The sequence below is a fragment of the Grampus griseus genome, assembly GCF_964374135.1.
Source record: "Grampus griseus genome assembly, chromosome: 17".
In the NCBI taxonomy this organism is placed as follows: domain Eukaryota; kingdom Metazoa; phylum Chordata; class Mammalia; order Artiodactyla; family Delphinidae; genus Grampus; species Grampus griseus.
Window position 1 is genome coordinate 69,224,305 of NC_139011.1, and position 18,819 is coordinate 69,243,123.

The 18,819-nt window shown below is 34.1% G+C and overlaps 1 protein-coding gene across 4 annotated transcripts in view; it reads right to left on the bottom strand.

The window, feature by feature from the left end:
• Positions 1–18,819, bottom strand: part of LOC309835394 (serine/threonine-protein kinase Sgk3) — a 110,825-nt gene that overhangs the window by 15,683 nt on the left and 76,323 nt on the right. For all 4 annotated transcript variants that reach the window (XM_082674837.1, XM_082674839.1, XM_082674838.1 and 1 more), the window contains 5 exons: positions 13,539–13,626; positions 8,472–8,521; positions 6,122–6,179; positions 2,092–2,175; positions 1,853–1,984 (listed from right to left, as the gene is read on the bottom strand). In XM_082674837.1, coding sequence (XP_082530963.1) covers positions 1,853–1,984; positions 2,092–2,175; positions 6,122–6,179; positions 8,472–8,521; positions 13,539–13,626 — 412 coding nt within the window. The remainder of the gene's footprint in view (positions 1–1,852; positions 1,985–2,091; positions 2,176–6,121; positions 6,180–8,471; positions 8,522–13,538; positions 13,627–18,819) is intronic.

Consider the following 18,819-nt stretch of genomic DNA (forward strand, 5'->3'; position numbering starts at 1 on the left):
TTCTCATCCTTATTCCTCTTCTACCTGTTGCCCCATTCAACCCCTGCACCTTAACATTCTCTTTTCTTCCCCCATTATCTTAGTCAACTCTATCTTTTAGAAGACAAGCCTACTTCCTTCCACCTTTGCCATCCAGTTTAGGAGTAGTCACTGTGTAATAAGGGCTCAGAAGCAAAGTCCTAAAACAGCATTAACAAACCACAGACAAGCAGGAAACGTGCAGCCAGTATCCCACCTGCAGTTAGATTTCTGCACGATATTTCAAAGACACAGGTGGTACTTAAGAATGGGCTTTGCAGTTGGGATGTCCAGGTTAAATCCGGGGCCTGACCAGTACTAGAGCACGGTGATACTGAGAAAGTTACTTAACCTCTCTGAGCCTTAATTTCCTTACCTACAAAATGAGTATAAGAGTGTTTATCTCAAACAGTTGTGATGATAAACTGATATAACACATGTAAAATAATTACAAAGTGCCAGGCCCTCAATAAATTCTTGTTATATGTTAGCACTCACCACATACAAATAAAACCACACCTTCAAGGTGGGAACGATGTGGGGTCATCCACATTCCTGAATCAGGGTGCATGGGGGATTCATAATCCCGCTTCTGAGGAGTCTTAAGGCATATTTACCATAGATGTAAGAGGTTGAATAATGATTCTTTTTATGACCATCCCCAAAATGATCTAGGTATGTCTGATCTTTCAGGTTTGCAGAATAGAAATCGGTCTTCTGTGTAGTTCCTTTATTCTACAGATAAGTGCACTATAGTAAGGTTGAAATACACTTCTCTTCTCCCTTTGCTCTGGGATTAAGGGATGGAAGATCCTTTTGTAAAGATATAATAACATTTACCAGTTAAAATAATTTTTAGAGACATTTACAGGTCAGAGATCAAACGAATTAGAAAAGTATGAGGATTAAGAAGCAGAGGAACAGGGGGTGGTCAGCTGCCTCGATCCTGGAATCAGACTGAGCTCAATTCCTGGCTCCATACTTACTAACCCACATGGCTTGATCAAGTTACTTAGCTTCTCTGTACCTCAGTTTCTTTGTCTTATGCAACACAACTGTTGTGAAGATAAAATAATATGTATAAAGAGCCAGAGTGCTGGGCACATAAGGATGCTCAATACATGTTAACTACTACTGGAATTATTATCTTAACAGCAGCATTTCCCAAAATGTATTTCAATATCCCTCTGATTCAGAGTTTTGGGGAATACTGTTAATAGACTTGGTTCAAACAAAAAACGGGACTGTGTGGTAAAAAAATTTTTTTAAAATAAATCCAGGCTTTCAGGCATAATTTCTCAAAGTCTTTAACATGCTGAAACATTGTAACTACCACGAAGCACACTGTTAATCACCAAGGGGATGTAACAGGAAACATATTCCAAACTGGCTTCACCACAGAACCCTTTATTACAGGATCATCTCATCTGATTAATAGTTTGCACATTTTGGAAAATGACAGGCTAGAGTAATATTTATATGCAACTATTGAAACGATAATTACCAAATATTACAAATCAAGTTTCATTCTAATGTTTCAGTATATATTCTTGCTATATAGCTCAGCGACAATACTACCCATGAAGTCTGTAGCTTCGTATCAAGGTTCTTTTATGAACCTTCCCACCTACACCATAAGCTGCTTAGGAAAAGAGCTTTATGTCTCACTTCTCTACAATCTGCATTGTGCTGATTAGCCAGTGCTTTAAATACTGCTGCTACTCAACATAGAGCTGTTTATGCTGGGCTTTGCTTCCAACACTGATAAGAGAAACTTGAACTCTATTTTTTTTCTAAGCATTATCAATACTAGAAAACTAATTATAAAACTCACCTCCCCTCCATTAATAAAATCCAGAACAAAATAAAGCTTTTCAGTTGTTTGGAAAGAATAATGTAATCCAACCAAAAATGGATGTTTCACATTTTTCAAGAGCACATTACGTTCAGCCATAATGTGTTTTTGCTGTTAAAAAAAAAAAATGGTAAAAAATCAGCTTGTATTAGACACCAGAAAACAATTCTGTTAACTGAGAAAACAGGTTTAGGAGAAACAAAGCTATTTTACTTTACCTCTTTTCTGTTGAGAACTATCTTTTTCTGTAACACTTTGACAGCATAAAATTTTCCATCCAGTTTCCGTTTTGCAAGAAGAACCTGTTATAGTTAAAGATTGTACCTACTATTAGAAATTTCAATGTTTTGATAGGAACAATTCACTTATCAATAAGTCAATACTTAAATTTTTAAAAAATAAAGTCCACAAAGGACCTAGATAATGTGGTGTTTTTATTTTGAAAATTGAAAATTACTGAATTTATTTCTCCAATTCCACTTTTCCTTAGATATTTTAATAAAACCAAAAAGTGTTGATGATTTAAATGGCCAGGCATCATTTCTTTGTCACTTAATGTGCTAATGTTTGAGGTTTTTACTAAATTTAAGTGTCAAAATCTATACTGCTTGAGAACTGTGTGTGTGTGTGTGTGTGTGTGTGTGTGTGTGTGCGCGCGCGCGCATGCATGCTAGCCCTGAGTCCTGAAGAGTGTCTTTAGAAAATACTGAGGCTATAAATTTCATGTCTACATAAAAAAAGGAGAGGAAAATGGTTTCTAGGTGATCAAAATGTATTTTTGTTTTAACATTTGGGTTTCTCTTACAGGTTTCAAATTTAGAAGCACTCAGAGCAAGAAGCACCATGTATAGCTGAGATTCTATAATGGGCTGGGGTGCATGCAGACACTTCATGGATTTGAAGAAACTTAGAAGATCTTGCCCCAGAAAAAAAGGCAGACATACTCAAAGGTTTACAAACAAATTTTAAGGGATTCAAGACACCCTACAAGTTGTGTAACTATTAGATGATATATTCTAAAACGTTTTGAGATGATCTGCCACTAGTGACAATGCTGGGCATTACTTTTGAGTACATCTGTGGTCTTCCTCACTAAAACCTGTAACCACAGTCTAATCATGAGAAAAACACCAGGCAAATTCCAAAAGAGATACACAATATACCTAACCAGTGCTTCTCAAAACCATCAAGGCCCTCAAAAACAAGCAAAGTCTGAGAAATTGTCATAGCCAAGAGGAGCCTAAGGAGACATGACAACTAAATGTAATGTGGTGTCCTGAATGGGACCAAAAAAAGGACATTAGGTAAAAACCAAGGAAATCTGCATAAATGATGGGCTTTAGTTCATAATAATGGATCAATATTGGCTCACTGGCTGGAACAAATGTACCATACTAACATGTTACTAAATAGAGCAAACTGATGGCTTGGAAATTCTCTGAACTTTCTCTTTACTCTATTTTTTTTTTTTGTAAATCTAAAAAGGTTCTAAAAAATAAAGTCTATCAATTAAAATGTTTGTTATTCATAAAAAAGGAGTCAAAACATCTTCAGGGTGAAAACGTCCTGAGTTCAATTGCTGGCATCTTTCTCATTTCTCAAGCTTTTGTTTTTTACAATATTTGACTCTGTTGAATGTTCCTTCCTTCTTACATTTTTTCTTTTCTCGACAGCTCCCCAACCCCCTGAACTTCACTTCTCTACTTTGATTGGTTCATCTTTAAGTATATTCTAAGAAAATAATTCAAAGAATGTGGCCATTAGGAGGTACACTGAAGGGTAGACATTTTTTCAGCAGATTGGTAGATGTGGAAAATAGGTGGTTAAGAAACAGATGGGCAAATGGAAAGTGGAACCAAGACCACCCTTTGTAGAAAAGCTTAGAATAAATATGAGATTTCCATTATTTATTTTACTTTATCATGTATATTTTTCTATTTTTCAAATACATTGTGAATCTGTAGTTCTCCTTGCTTTTCCTTCTTTTCTGTATTCTGCTTTTCTTTGTTTTATTGTACTTTGTTGGTTTCCAACCATTTTGCAAGATTTAAAATTTTTATTAAACACGTATATAGAAAAACTCGTAAACATTACAGCTCGATAAATTATTCCAAAATGGACACATTATGTAACCACTTCCAGGTTAAAACAAAACCAAACACTGTCAGTAGCCTGAAGCCTCCCATTTGCCCCATTCCAGAAACTATCCATCCCTGTTCTTCCTCAAAGGTAACCACTATTTCCATTTGCAATAACACAGGTTAGGTTTTGCCTGTTTTTGAATTTTATGTAATTAGAATCACATAGGCAAAGTGGTCTCTGCTTGATTTTTTTCACTCTAAATTATGTAATGTGCGTTCACGTGTGGCATGCAGCACAGTCTTCATATTTTCATCACTGTGCAGAGTACTGCATTCCACAGACATACCACACACAATTTATCCACTCTCTCACTGACATTTAGATTATGAACAACGATGCTTACGAACATTCTGGCACACGCCTTTCCTAGCACATATGTGCTTGAATTACTGGTGGCTACATAGCTTGGAGGAGAACCAATGTGTCACAGGTAATGCATATATTCAGCTTCAGTATTTAACACCAGTTTTCACAGCATAAAAAATGAAACACACAGGAACAAATCGAATTAAAGATGTGTCAAAACTCTACAAAGAACAGTATAAAACATTATTGAGAAAAGTTAAAGATGAATTAAATTAACAAAGGGATATGCCATGGTCACAGACTGGAAGACTTGATATTGTTAAGATGACAATTCTCTCCAAATTGATCTAAAGATTCAATGCGATCCCAATCAAAATCCAACAGAATCTTATGGAACTTGCCATGCTAATTCTAAAATTTAATATTGATATGCAAAGAGCTAAGAATAGTCTCTTGAAGAGGAACAAGGAGGGGAAGACTTGTTCTGTTGGAAATCAAGCTACATTTTCAAGACAATGTGGTACTCATGCAAGGATACACAAATAGATTAATGAAACAAAATATAAAATCTAGAAACAGAAATATAAAACAAAATCTAGAAACAGATCCACGCATATAGACACTGGATATATGATGAAGTTTGCCATGCAGAGCAGTAGGGAAAGAACAGCCTTTTCAATAAACTGCGTGGGATCAGTTGAACATCCATAGGGAAAAAAATGAACTCGACCCTACACCTCACATTATAAGCAAGAACCAATTTCTAGTAGACTCTAGATCTAAACATGAAGTTTCCAAAAGATTAATGCTTTTTGTTTTTAACAACAGACTATCTCTAACATTCTAACAGACTGTGAGCATTTTGAGAGCAAGATCTATTTCGAACTTTCTATTGCTTATATTATTAGCACAATGCCCAGCATGTAGCAGGTGGCAAATATACATTTGCTGAATTAATGAACACACATGGGTGTAATTTTATGGTCGCAGTTTCTGGTCTCTAGGGAACTCAGAAAAAAAAAACTACATCTAGATATACTGAAAGCTATGAATACAGCACACTATAATTAAACACGTACATATTTATTTTTACTACAGATTGAAGTATAATGCAAAAAAGAACTTAAATATATTTGATGATTCTGACAACTCCATCTATGATGCCTCTGCCCTTAGGGATTCTTCTTGCTTGGTACGGTCACACTGTCAAGCTACGTGCTTCATCTGACATTCACTGCATGAAGGGAGACAGCGTCCTCAAACCTCCCTTTCCTTCTCCAACTGCTATTTACACAGCTGCTCACTGTTGTCTTTCCGGCCTCAACTTAAATAGCACCTCTTCAAAGAAGCCATCCTTGACCAATTCATCTAAATAGGGATTTTCCTCCCACTGACTATTTTCCTCTGTCTCTTGACTCTAGTCTTCATTTCCTTCGTAGCTCCATTGCTACGTGTAATTATTTACTTGACTGCATAACTTTTAATTGACTATTTCCCCCACTAGGTTGTGAGCATCACAAAGGTATTAACCATGTTATTTTTGTTCAGTACTATCTAACTAGGCCCCAGAACAGTGCTTGCCACATAGGAGCTCAACAAAATACTTATTCAACAAATAAATTTTGGGTTAGAATTTGAGTAGATGCTTAGTATCCTGAATTATTCTGTCAGTACTCTGAAGGTAGAGAAAGCATCTTAATTCCATAGCCTGCATACCAACAAGCCCCGTGGTCTTGCATGTATAAAGCATACATTCCTTAAGTACTTACTTACTGAATGAAAAAATAAAAACACTCTTACCTTGCCAAAGCTGCCTTTTCCAATAACTTTTAAGAAATCAAAGTCTGTTGGTTTAGCACTGAAATAAATGAACAATGACAAGAATTAGCCTCCTAGAAATGGAAAGATGTTAACTTTTCAACATTTTTTAGCGCCTCACTCTTTAATAGGCAAATCTTGGGTACACTTCAGCATGATAACTCCAGCTTTCACAGTGGTAGTATCTCATCTTTAATATAAAATAGGTAATAATGAACAGTAATAATATCTACTTTCTGATTAGATAAGACATTTTATAATTTTATTTAAGCCTTGTTAAGTTTGGCTTAAGAAGGACTTCAATAATAGTCTCTTTGGGAGAAAAAGATCTTTCTTTCTTTCTATCTATCTATCTATCTATCATTTCTCTATCGTTTTGAACTCAGGGTAGCAAACCACTTTTATTAACCGTAAACCTCACCAATGCTCTTAATAAGGAAACTGAGTAACTATATAAATTAGTGACACATTGCAAGGACTAAGTAGTCTGGTAATTATTCTGAAAAGGAAGTTACTAGCTGGAATACCTAGTAAAATCACTAAGATTTTCTGACGGAGAAAAAAGTCATCACAGTGTTTTGCATACATATCACTTGTATGTTAAAGATAAAAGAACTCTCTACTTATTCTCATAGATGGTAATGTAGGAAAGCCAGGAGTCCAGAAGGCAGAAGGTTATTTATTTGCACCTCAGGTAAAAACAGCATTGGCTGTATACAGGCAAAAGCACGTGGCTGCAGAAAGATGAACTTAAGCAGCCACAAGAGCTGTTTTCTTTAACGTGGTATGAATTCCTAAGTTGTACTAGGGAGAGTGAAATGACTCCATTTAGATTTTAAACGTTCTTCAATTCATTACTGAAAGAAATAGTCAATTCAAACATAAGAGTAACACCAGGTCTGGGTTAAATAATAACAGGTCAAGATTAGGGAGATAAATACTTAACTAAGCTTAGATGCTTTTCTTCTTCAAGAACCTGCTCTTTGGACTAGTTATTTTGTTCTTTAATGATATGCTGAAATACTGAAATAATTTTTTGAACGAACGTAATAGTGAAAAAACATGCAAATCCCTCAAGCAGTAAACACGCCAACCGAGGCCATACCCAAGGCCCCACTGTTAACTGTTGGTGATGAATCCTAATTGAAAGCAAACTTCCATTTTGTGCTGCCTGACAAGCTCAATGCAATAATGATAGAAAAGATGCTCAAAACCAAATTTCCTCTTCCAGTTACCATCCCGTTTCTTTGCTGTCCTTTGCAGCAAACCCATCAAGTAAGTTGTCTAAAATCACTGCTGATACCTCCTATACCTCCTATTTCCCCTCCTGTATTTCTCTCCTGAACCCTTTCCGGTCAATCTTCTCCCCACCGCACCACTGAAACTGTTCACAGAGGTCACCAATGACCTATCAGGGGTCCATTCTCAATCTTCATCTTACCTGCCCAATCAGCAACATCAACAGAGTTATTTACTCCCTTTCTTCACCTGCTTTTGTGACACCCCATTCCTGGTTTTCCTACCTTACTAATTATTCTTTCTTAGTCTCCTTTACCATTTCTCCTGTCTATACTTACTCTCTAAGTGGACCAAAAGGGTAAGGGGAAGCACAGTGTCCTGTGATAAAAGATAGAATACTTCAGAATTAATCCAATAAGCCTATAAGGATAATTACAAGTAAAGACAGCAACAATGCATTCCTCTTCCAGCCCACAGCAGTTATGACTCATCTGTCAGGGCACTCCTCAAACTGAGCCAAGAAGTAGCCTTGGACTCCTTCTTTGTATTCCAGTGAACTGCTGGAGTTGACACTTAAGATGAAGTCCACATTTGTCACTCCTCAAAATGTTTCCCCTCTGCTCAAGTAAATCTGGGACTATGGGAGAAACTGGATAAAGAAAATTTAATAGCCTTTCATATGCTAATTTCCATCAAGACTCCTCTGGAACAAGCTGACTAACAACTAGGGTTGGAGTTGTGACACTGAGCATCAAGAGAATATCAATTTGGCCTCCACGGATGCTTTTGCCAGAGTACTTTCCCAGGTACCTCCCAGGACTTATGGTCCCCACACACACACCAGGAAAGTAACAGTGGCAAAATAGCCGAACCCAATTCAACAATCTGTGGATTAAAAACTCCTCAGAGCTCTACTAAAACAAGGAGAAGCTAGAGCAGTAAATTAGGCAAGCGTACGACAGTATTATATTCACTGTAACTATAGTTCTATTTCACAGGCTTCCAGTTAAACTGGTATAATTATGTACATCTGCACATTTGCAAAAAATCTTCCTCAAATCCAGTGAGATTGTTTGAAACAAATTAAACCTACTGAGGATTTCCAGATGGTCCCAGGTTAATGTTCTGTGAGGTAGAGTGTAGCTGTTGGGATGGAAAAAAAAAAAAAGAATTTAACATTCTTACTGGAGCGTCTTATCGGTTAATGGATATTTTTTAAATAAAATACACATAACCATACCACAAATATTTGTCATATTAAAGAAACCTAAAGCCCTAATGCTTAATAAATGTACAGACTTTTGGAAAGATACACAATCAATATAAACATAACCATTTTAATGATAAATTTCAAGAGCAGTTGTAAGGAAAAATGTAAGGCAGAAATCAAAGTCAAAGTTGGCAAATGAATGAAGTAAACTGGGGAAAGCTCTTTGGAAGAGCTGGGCATTGAAACCACAATTGAAGAGGAATCATTTTTTACATTAAAAAAATTGGTTAAAAATAGCTTTTGTTTTTAAATTTTCAAATATTTTTAATAAGCTATTATTAAAGATAGGAAATGATAGTATGATGATGATTAAGACTGCAAATGCTGGATTAAAGTTTTAATTTGAGAGGAAGTAAAGTTATTTCTAAAGCAAATACATAAAATCAGGAGTGCTTTTCTTCCTAATTCCACCATTGTGATAGTATCAAATTTTTAGATAGGCTTTTCTCTTTACAACAGTTAACAAAGTAAATTTAATCCCTGTTATTAACATAGAAGCAAATCTTTACTCACCTAGTATACCATAAAGCAATTTAACTAATTAAAATTCTAGCTCACTAATAATCAACTAGAAATTTAACTCAAAATCCCAAAAGATTAATCTAGTGATCCTTCTACAGTGAGCACTTCTCACAAAAGCCAAGTGTAAGTGAATTCTTCTGCACATAAATTCACTATGAAATTCTTTATACATTCAGAGAATTAAATCAGAGATGTCTCAAATATGTACACTTTTACTAGAGCTCTATATAATTATACTTCATATAAGCTATAGATATGAAGTAAGCTTTTAAAAACATCTGTTTAAGTTCATCAGAATCAACAAATTTTACCTAAGCAATTTCTTATTAGAGACATATGTCATATATATTCCCACTTAAATTCATTTGTAACTTACAATCTCCAGAATACAAGTTTTTTTTTTTTAAATAAAGGGCAAAAGATCGAAAGTATATTTCGTATGAAGTAACAACACTGGCACCAACTTTTTAGTGACAAATCAAATGTATTTCTTACTGACACCTTTACATGAAAAATCTTCATTGAATAAAATTTTAATCCACAGAAGACAGAAATAAAAGGAACCATAACAGTCTAGCTCAAGACAAAAAAAATATATAAACACTCCGGTTCATTAGATGAGATTTGTCCTGTTGTAGCATAGTTTTAACATGAAGTAATCTCCCCCTGCTCCCCAGTTTTTCTGAGATATTATATAACTGACATATAGAACCGTATAAGTTTAAGATGTATAGCATAATGATTTGACTTATATATATCATGATTATGTTTAAATATTATAGTATTCTATACAATCTGATAATGTAATCAAACTAAGTTGTAATTTCAATACACTTATTCTTTTAATGAATGTGCAGGGAACTGTATCATTTTTCTATTCAATGAACTTTTCTATAAGATGAAGAAAGTGAAGTAAATAAGTGTGGATTAAACAATAACAAGGATAACCTGTCCCCTGAATTACATTAAAATGTAATAAGATTTTATTACTTGGCAAGTTTTTCTAATGGAGCACATTTCTGAAATAATGAAAATTTCTGAGGTATATAATTAGATAACTTTTTACTCTACCTATTATTATTATCTTTTTTTTTTTTTTTTTGCGGTACGCGGGCCTCTCACTGTTGTGGCCTCTCCCGTTGCGGAGCACAGGCTCCGGACGCGCAGGCTCATTGGCCATGGCTCACGGGCCCAGCCTCTCCGCGGCATGTGGGATCTTCCCGGACCGGGGCATGAACCCGTGTCCCCTTCATCGGCAGGTGGACTCAACCCTTGTGCCACCAGGGAAGCCCCTCTACCTATTATTTTTAAGATTACACCTAATCACTAAACTGAAGTTGAGGTATATTTCTTAACAGAATGAACACTAATCAAGAGAATAAGTTTCTTGACTTCTCTTGGCCTCTGTTTTTTTTCCTCTATATAAATTAAGAAGGTCCAGATGCCTTCCAAGATATTTTCCAGCTATTAAATTCATTTGATTATCCACTCAGAAGTCCTTAATAAATAGTTACAACTGGGGCTTCCCTGGTGGCGCAGTAGTTGAGAGTCCGCCTGCCGATGCAGGGGACAGGGGTTCATGCCCCAGTCCAGTAAGATTCCACATGCTGCGGAGCGGCTGGGCCCGTGAGCCATGGCCGCTGAGCCTGCGCGTCCGGAGCCTGTGCTCTGCAACGGGAGAGGCCACAACAGTGAGAGGCCCATGTACAGCAAAAAAAAAAAAAAAAAAAAAAAGAAAAAAGTTACAACTGGGGTGCGGGGAGTGAAGGAACTGGATGAAAGCAGTCAAATGGTACAAACTTCCAGTTATAAGAAAATAAGTACTAGGGATGTAATGTACAACATGATAGATATAATTACACTGTGTATGTTATATATGAAAGTTGTTAAGAGAATGAATCCTAAGAGTTCTCATCGCAGGAAAAACATTTTTTTTATTTAATTTTGTATCTATATGAGATGATATCAATAGATATTCACTAAACTTACTGCGGTGATTACTGCATGATATATGTAAGTCAGATCATAATGCTGTACACCCTAAACTTATACCAGTGATGTATGTCAATTATATCTCATTAAAACTGGAAGAAAAAATAAATAAAAATAAAACTGATGCAGTTCCTAGAAATTTTAATTTAAAAAATAATAAAAGTTATAACTGTAAGATGAAATATAGCTCTTTCTTTTTTTCGAAAAGGTTTTTTTTAATCAGTATTTTAAAACAGGAAAAGATCCTAGTCTAAGTTCCAGATTTTATGGATGAAACGAGAAACAAAATTTAGATTGAAAGTCAACAGTGAGAGAAGAGGAGCCAGAACCCAGGAATTTCTCTTAGTCTGGTTCTTTCTTCAAAAACCATTCTCCTACAGCAAGGCAAGACATTCTTTACATGATCTAAACCTACATACTCTCTACATGATTAACAAACAAAACATGGAAAATCACGGTTACATAAATTTTACTCTTTAAAATATTTTTTGAATAGTATTAAGATGTTTTTAAAAATCCATAACCTTACCAACAGACGATTTACAAATATTTATAGTACTTTCATATAGTCTTTGCATAACTTCGAAAAACTGTGATCACACTGTGTAAGTTTGCATAAAAAGTTTTAAACCCTGATTTCATTTAATGGTATGTCAAAACTTTAAATATTATCATCTTTAGAAATATTTTTTAAATGTACAATATATAGGGACAACCACTATTTGACTGATGACTATTCAAACTGATTCTAACTTTTCATTATAAATCACACTAAAATGAACATCTTTGTTCTTTTCTGTGAAGGGTTATTTCATTTGCATCAACTCCTAAGTGACATGAATTACTTTCATGCTTGATACATGTTGCCAAATTGCTTTCCAAAAGAGTTGCATAAATTTTAACACCAGTAATGCCCAAGGATGCCCATTTTACCTTACCCTTATTAGTCCTGGTGTATTTTATTTACTTTACATTTTTGTTAATTTGGCAGATTAAAAAACCTCTCATTTGAAACTTTCATTTGCTACTGGCATCAAGGTTGAATATTTTCCCATATATCTGTTTACTAAGAGTATTTCTTCATGTCCCTTTTCCTTTTATCTACTAGGGTCCTAAATATCATTCTTTTTAAAAATCCATATGTATGAGCTTTTTTTACATAGACATTATTCCTTCTTATACTTTGTTACATGTTTTCCCAGCTTGTGGTTTCTCTTTTGACCGACTGCACAGATATAAAATTAAAATATCCTTTTATTGTCCTAAGAGCAACCATGTCACAGACGTAAGAGTTAAATCTGTTCTCTTAACTGAGAATCCTCTTAGAGCATCAGAGAAAGAAAACTACTACTTTCCAGTAGTCACATCTATTTTTCAAATGAAGATTTTTAGCTGTGGGACAGTAATGTTTCAACTCATGACATTACCTTTTAAATCACAAAAACAGAATCATGACAAAATTAAAAGACATTATAAAGACAAAAACGTACATCTCTGATTTTCATGTATATATTTAACAATAGTATTAGTCAATTTTAAATTATAAAGGTATTATCATATTTATATTACTTGTAATTATACTTTTAATTGCTACATAATAATCCTGAGTTAAGTTGTTGTAATTTACCTTTCTAACATAACTTTCTAAAGTAAATGTTGAAAATATCTTCATAAGAAGGCACAAGCTTACGATATTTATCACAATTAATTAAAAAAACAAGAATATCCTATTCTTTATTCTTTTCGGAAAACGTATTGATTATGTACATATAACTACAGCAATAAAAGTTAGTTGATACCAACCAGCCCATGTATATTGATTGCTCTACATCTCAAGACCTGACAATGCAGAGGAAGAGGTATGTAATATTCTGGTTGAAAAGGCCTTTCCTGCTGGCCAAAATTCAAAACAACAGTTGCAATGGTGATAATCATGATGAAGATATATGACGATCAAAAAGTAAGATGTAAAGCAAAGAAAGCAGAACACAAAACTTTATATATTGTATAATTAAAGTTAGGTAATTTAAAAAATTTCCACATATTAGAGAAGATAAGAAAGAAAATCACTAAAACGTTAAAAATTACTAGGTCTGGTTGCTGATAATATGGGTAATACTTCTAAATTATTTTCAAATTTTTCTTTAATTAACATGTATTACTTTCTATTATAAAAAGTACTCATTTTATCAATTTTATAAGAAATAGTGATAAGTAAGAGGTATACACATTTGTTTTTATGTACTCTACAGAGTAGAAAATCTACAATGGATGAAATTACTTTGTTTTAAGTAAATGGGGTCCTAAAGTTGCCAATAATTTCATCTCTGGGGAATGGTATTTTTTTCTGTTAAAAAATACAATTCCTCTTACTACCTTCTGAGTACTTCTTTCATCCTCATCTTCAGATGGATCTGACTGATGTTTTGGACTGTCCATTTGAAAGAATGCTCTGACATCTGGACTAAAAACAAAAATTAACTTTATTATGACTTTGCATTTCTACAGCTTTTCTCCCTTTTAACATGAAAATAAAAGTTACTATAGCAGCATTTACAGTAAGAAAGTCAAACAAAATCCATTAATAATCATTATTATAAAAGGAATAAGCAAATTAAGTTTAAAAATAGGGAATCCAATAAACAAATGGGCAAAGGTATCAACAGTCAGTTCACAGAATAGAAAACCCAAATGGTAAGGAAATTTATGAAGATGCCTAACTTCACTAATAATCACAAAAAAAAACAAATTAAAACAACACTGAGAAATTACTTTATGTCCACTAGCCAGCAAAATTTAGAAAGACACATAATACCAAAAGTTGGTAGGGATACAGGGAAAGGAACACCCTCATGTTTTGCTGGTGAGAATGTAAAATGAGGCAACTTTTCTGAAAAGCAATTTGGCAATATTTGGTTAAACTTAGTATGCAGAAATTTCAGTTGAGGCCAGAAATTTCAGTTCTAAGAATAAACCACACACACACAAAAATTATGTACAGGTTCAGTGAAAGACATATAACTAGGATACTCACTGCAATATTCTCTATAGCTCTGAATCAGAAGCAAAACAGCCATCTACCACTAGGGAAATGAGTAAGCAAGCTATGGTAACTGCCTGCAGAGAACAGCAGTCAGCGATCAGAAACAAGGAACCACAGCACACCACCATTTACGTGTATATATTAAACACTCACAGACACAAAGCAACAGTCGATAAATAGATAACCAAAGACATATAACAAACATGTTGAAGTGGGCATCACCAGTGGGGATGAAGAAATGGGTATGAAGAGGAAAAAAATGGACTAAAATGAAAGAGGGGCCTTGCATGGACTAATGACAATCCTGAGGAATGATTAAATCTCTGTATCTGCGGTACCTCCTCCCAAATTGTTCTTTTTTTTTCTTTTTTACAAGTTGAGATGTGTTAATCCCCAAATCCTAATTTATCCTTCCCCTGCCCCCTGCCCTGCTGCTATCCCCTTTGGTAACCATAAGTTTGTTTTCTATGTCTGTGAGTCTATTTCTGTTTTCCAAATAATTTTATTTGTATCATGTTTTTTTAGATTCCACATATAAATTATATCATGATATTTGTCTTTCTCAGTCTGACTTACTTCACTTAATATGATAATGTCTAGGTCCAGCCATGTTGCTGCAAGTGGCATTATTTCATCCTTTTTTATGGACAAATAATATTCTATTATATATACCTCACATCTTCTTTATCCATTCGTCTGTCCATGGATATTTAGGTTGCTTCCATGTCTTGGTATTGTAAATAGTGCCACTATGAACACTGGGGTGCATGTATCTTTTCGAATTAGAGTTTTCTCCAGATATATGCCCAGGATTGGGACTGCAAGATCATATGGTAGCTCTATTTTTAAGACACCTCCATACTGTTTGGGATTAACATATACACACCACTATATATAAAATAAACAACAAGGACCTACTGTATAGCACAAGAAACTATATAGTCAATATCCTGTAATAATAACCTATAATGGGAAAGAATCTGAAAAAGAATATATATATGTGTAAGTGAACCACTTTGCTGTATACCTGAAACTAATACAACAGTGTAAATTAACTATACTTCAATTTTAAAAAATGGTTAAAAAAAAACGAGATATAATTGACATATAACACTGTATCAGCTCCAGGTGTACGACATAATGCTTCTATACTTGTATACATTGCGAAACGATGACCACAGTAAGTCTAGTTAACATCCATCACCACACAGTTACACACTTTTTGTGTGTGATGAGAACTTTTAATCTACTCTCTTAGCTACATTCAAATACGCTACCACAGTCCCCATGCTGCACGTTACAACTGATGACTTATTTTATAACTGAAAGTTTATACCTTTTGACCACCTTCACCCATTTCGCCTACCCCCCAACCTCTGGCAACGACCAATCTGTTCTTTGTATCAATGATTATGAATCTGGGTTTAAGATTTCACATATAAGTGAGTTCGTGCAGTACTTGTCTTCCTCTGACTTATTTCACTTAGCACAATGCCGTCAATGTCCATCCACGTTGTCACAAATGGCAAGATTTCCAAAATTGTTCTTAATAATTAAATACAAATAATATACATTCATTGTAAGAAATTCAGGAAGATGAATAGTTTTTAAAAAGGGGAGGGGCTTGTGGGAATGTAAAATGGTACAGCCAGTGTAGAAAACAGGTGGTTCTTTGAAAAGCTATACACAGTTACTGTATGACCCAGCAATTCCACTCTTCAGTATATATCCAAAAGAAATAAAAACATATGGGCACACAAAAGCTCACACACACACACATTCATAGCAGCATTATTTATAATAGTCAAAAAGTGGATGAATGGACAAACAAAATGTGGCATATCCACATAATGGAATATTATTCAACTATGAAAACAAATGAAGTACTGATACATGCTACAATATGAATGAACTTCAAAAACATTATGCTAAATGAACAAAGGAAGATTTAAAACTGTATGGTTCCATTTGTATGAAATCCCCGTAACAGGCAAATCCATAAAAATAGAAAGTAGATTAGTGGTTGCCAAGGGTTGGGGGAAAGGGGAAATTAGAAAATATAGTTTCTTTTTGGGTTGATGTTAATATTAGCTTAGACTTGGGTGATAGAATAAGATAGTGATGTGGTTGTACAGCATTGCAAGTATACTAAAAACCACTGAACTGTACACTTCAAAAATAGATAAAATGGTGAATTTTATGTTATGTGCATTTTATTTCAAAAAAAAATTAAAGGTGGGAATCTTCATTCTTAACACCCCTACTATATTAATTTTTTCTCTGCACAGTTAAGATCATGCTATATTTTAAATATTTTATTTTACTGTTTTTCTCCTAAAAATACAATGTATTCAATATATCAAAAGGGCTTTGCCATGTGGTTAAAAATTCTTTGTTAGCAATCACTTTTGATAGATGTATGATGCTGTATTAGGACACACTAAAAGTTACTCAGTGGTTCTTTCACTTTAGGATATATATATGTACTTTTTACATATATATATATATGGCTTCCAACTTTTGACTGTACAGCTTTCACTACTATAAATAATGCTGCAAGTGACAATCACTGTGCACAACACTGGAACTGCATTTACGATTTTCACTACAGATTTTTAAAAAGAAAAGTATTTGCTCTGAACTATAAACCATTTTTAGGCTTTAAGTAGTTTGTTAAGCTAATTTCCAGAGAGGCTGTACCAATTTCTACTCTCCTAGCAATACATGAACATCCTGAAGACTTTCTCCAGCCTTGATTAAATGTTAGTTTATATTAGCATCTCTCATAGTCTGGTAAGTGAAAAATAGTATTTTAAAGAGACAGAACTCAATTATATTAGTAATTAGTGAAATGCAAATTAAAGCAACAATAAGATACCACTACCCACTCACCAGAATGGCTAAAATTGAAAAGACTAATGATACTAAGTGTTGGTGAGGTGACCCATGTGATCTCGTACACCGATGGTGGAAGTGGAAATTGGTACAATCACTTTGGGAAACTATTTAGCATTATCCACTAAGATTAAACATATACATATTCTACAACCAAAAATTCTACTCAAAGATACATCAGAAATGCTTGCACATGTGCAGCAAAAGATATGTTAATGTCAACATTACTCATTAGAGCCAAAAAACAGAATAACTCAAATGTTGATCAGCAGAATTGTGGTATATTCATGCAATGGGGTATTATACAGCAATGGAAATGAACAAACTACTGTATAGCTATATGCAATAACACTGGTGACTCTCAATTGTTGAAAACAAGCCAGATATAGACCATGTAATATATGATTCTATTTACATAAAGTTCAGAAACAGGGCACATTAATCTATGCTGCTAAAAATCAGGAGAGTAATGACCTTTGAGAAGGAACAGACATTGAGAAGAGGCATGTGAGGGGCTGCAGGGGTGCTGGCAATGTTCTATTCCTTGGCCTGGGGTGGAGAGGGGGGATACTCAGATGTATTCATTTTCTCATAATTCATTAAGCTGTACAATCATGATTTGTGTCTTTTCTATGTGTGTTATAATGCAATGAAGCTAAAATAAGGTGTTTCGCTTCATCTGCATTTCTTAAATAGTAAAGAAATGTTCAGCTTCTCTGGTAATTAATCAGCCACTTGCATCTCCTCTTGTGTAAACTGTTAATGTGTTTTGTCTTTTTTTTGGTGCCTTAGGAATGTATTATCTGCATGAGCTCTTTTATTAAGTATATTTATCTACTGTCCTTTATCACAGGAAACTTTTTATATTTTTGGTTTTTAATTTCACTTATAATTTTTGGAGGTCAAAAGTTTTTATTAATCAAATTTGTCATTATTTTACTTTGTAATACATCATTCACTACCAATATCCTCAGAAAACCCTTTTCTATCCAAAGGTCAGAGAAATAATATTTTGTTTGAGTTTTTAAATGATTTAAAATTCAATTTTAATAAGTTATCTTAAAAATAACCTTCCCTCTATTGAAGTAAAGCTATTTTTGAAGCACATATCCCACACATAATAAGAATAGACACATAGATGGTGTTCAAGATACACTTGCTGATTGGCTTCTCCTCTAACTCTCTTAAATCTGTACTATTTTATAAACAGTTTGATGTTCAAATGAAGAGTGTGAAAATTAACAAAGTTCCATTAACAGATGAGATCCAGAAAATGTGAAATGTCACTTTTTATTAAAAAGAAAATGTCAGTTAAACATTAAGTTGAAAAAAAAAAACCTCTTGGTTATTTACCTTGGGATGCTGAAAAATGTCCTCTACCTTAAACAGAATAGTGGTAGTTACAAGGTGCATATGTATGTAAAAATCTATTGGGTAGTATACTTAAAAATTGTGTATTTTATAGTATGATGTTAAAATAATCAAATTGGTTTTAGTTGAATTTCAATACCAAATATAACATCTTTATAATACTACACTTCTAGATCCAAAATGAATACTTAGAATTTAACATATACTGTCAGAGGTTCTGAGTAACACTGTTCAAAATACCAGGAGAAATAATAAACACCACCGCCATTTATTCCACACTTATTCTATGTGAGGCTCTGTCAAAGAATGAGACATATTCAAGCTCTCAATGTACGAATTTCAAACAAG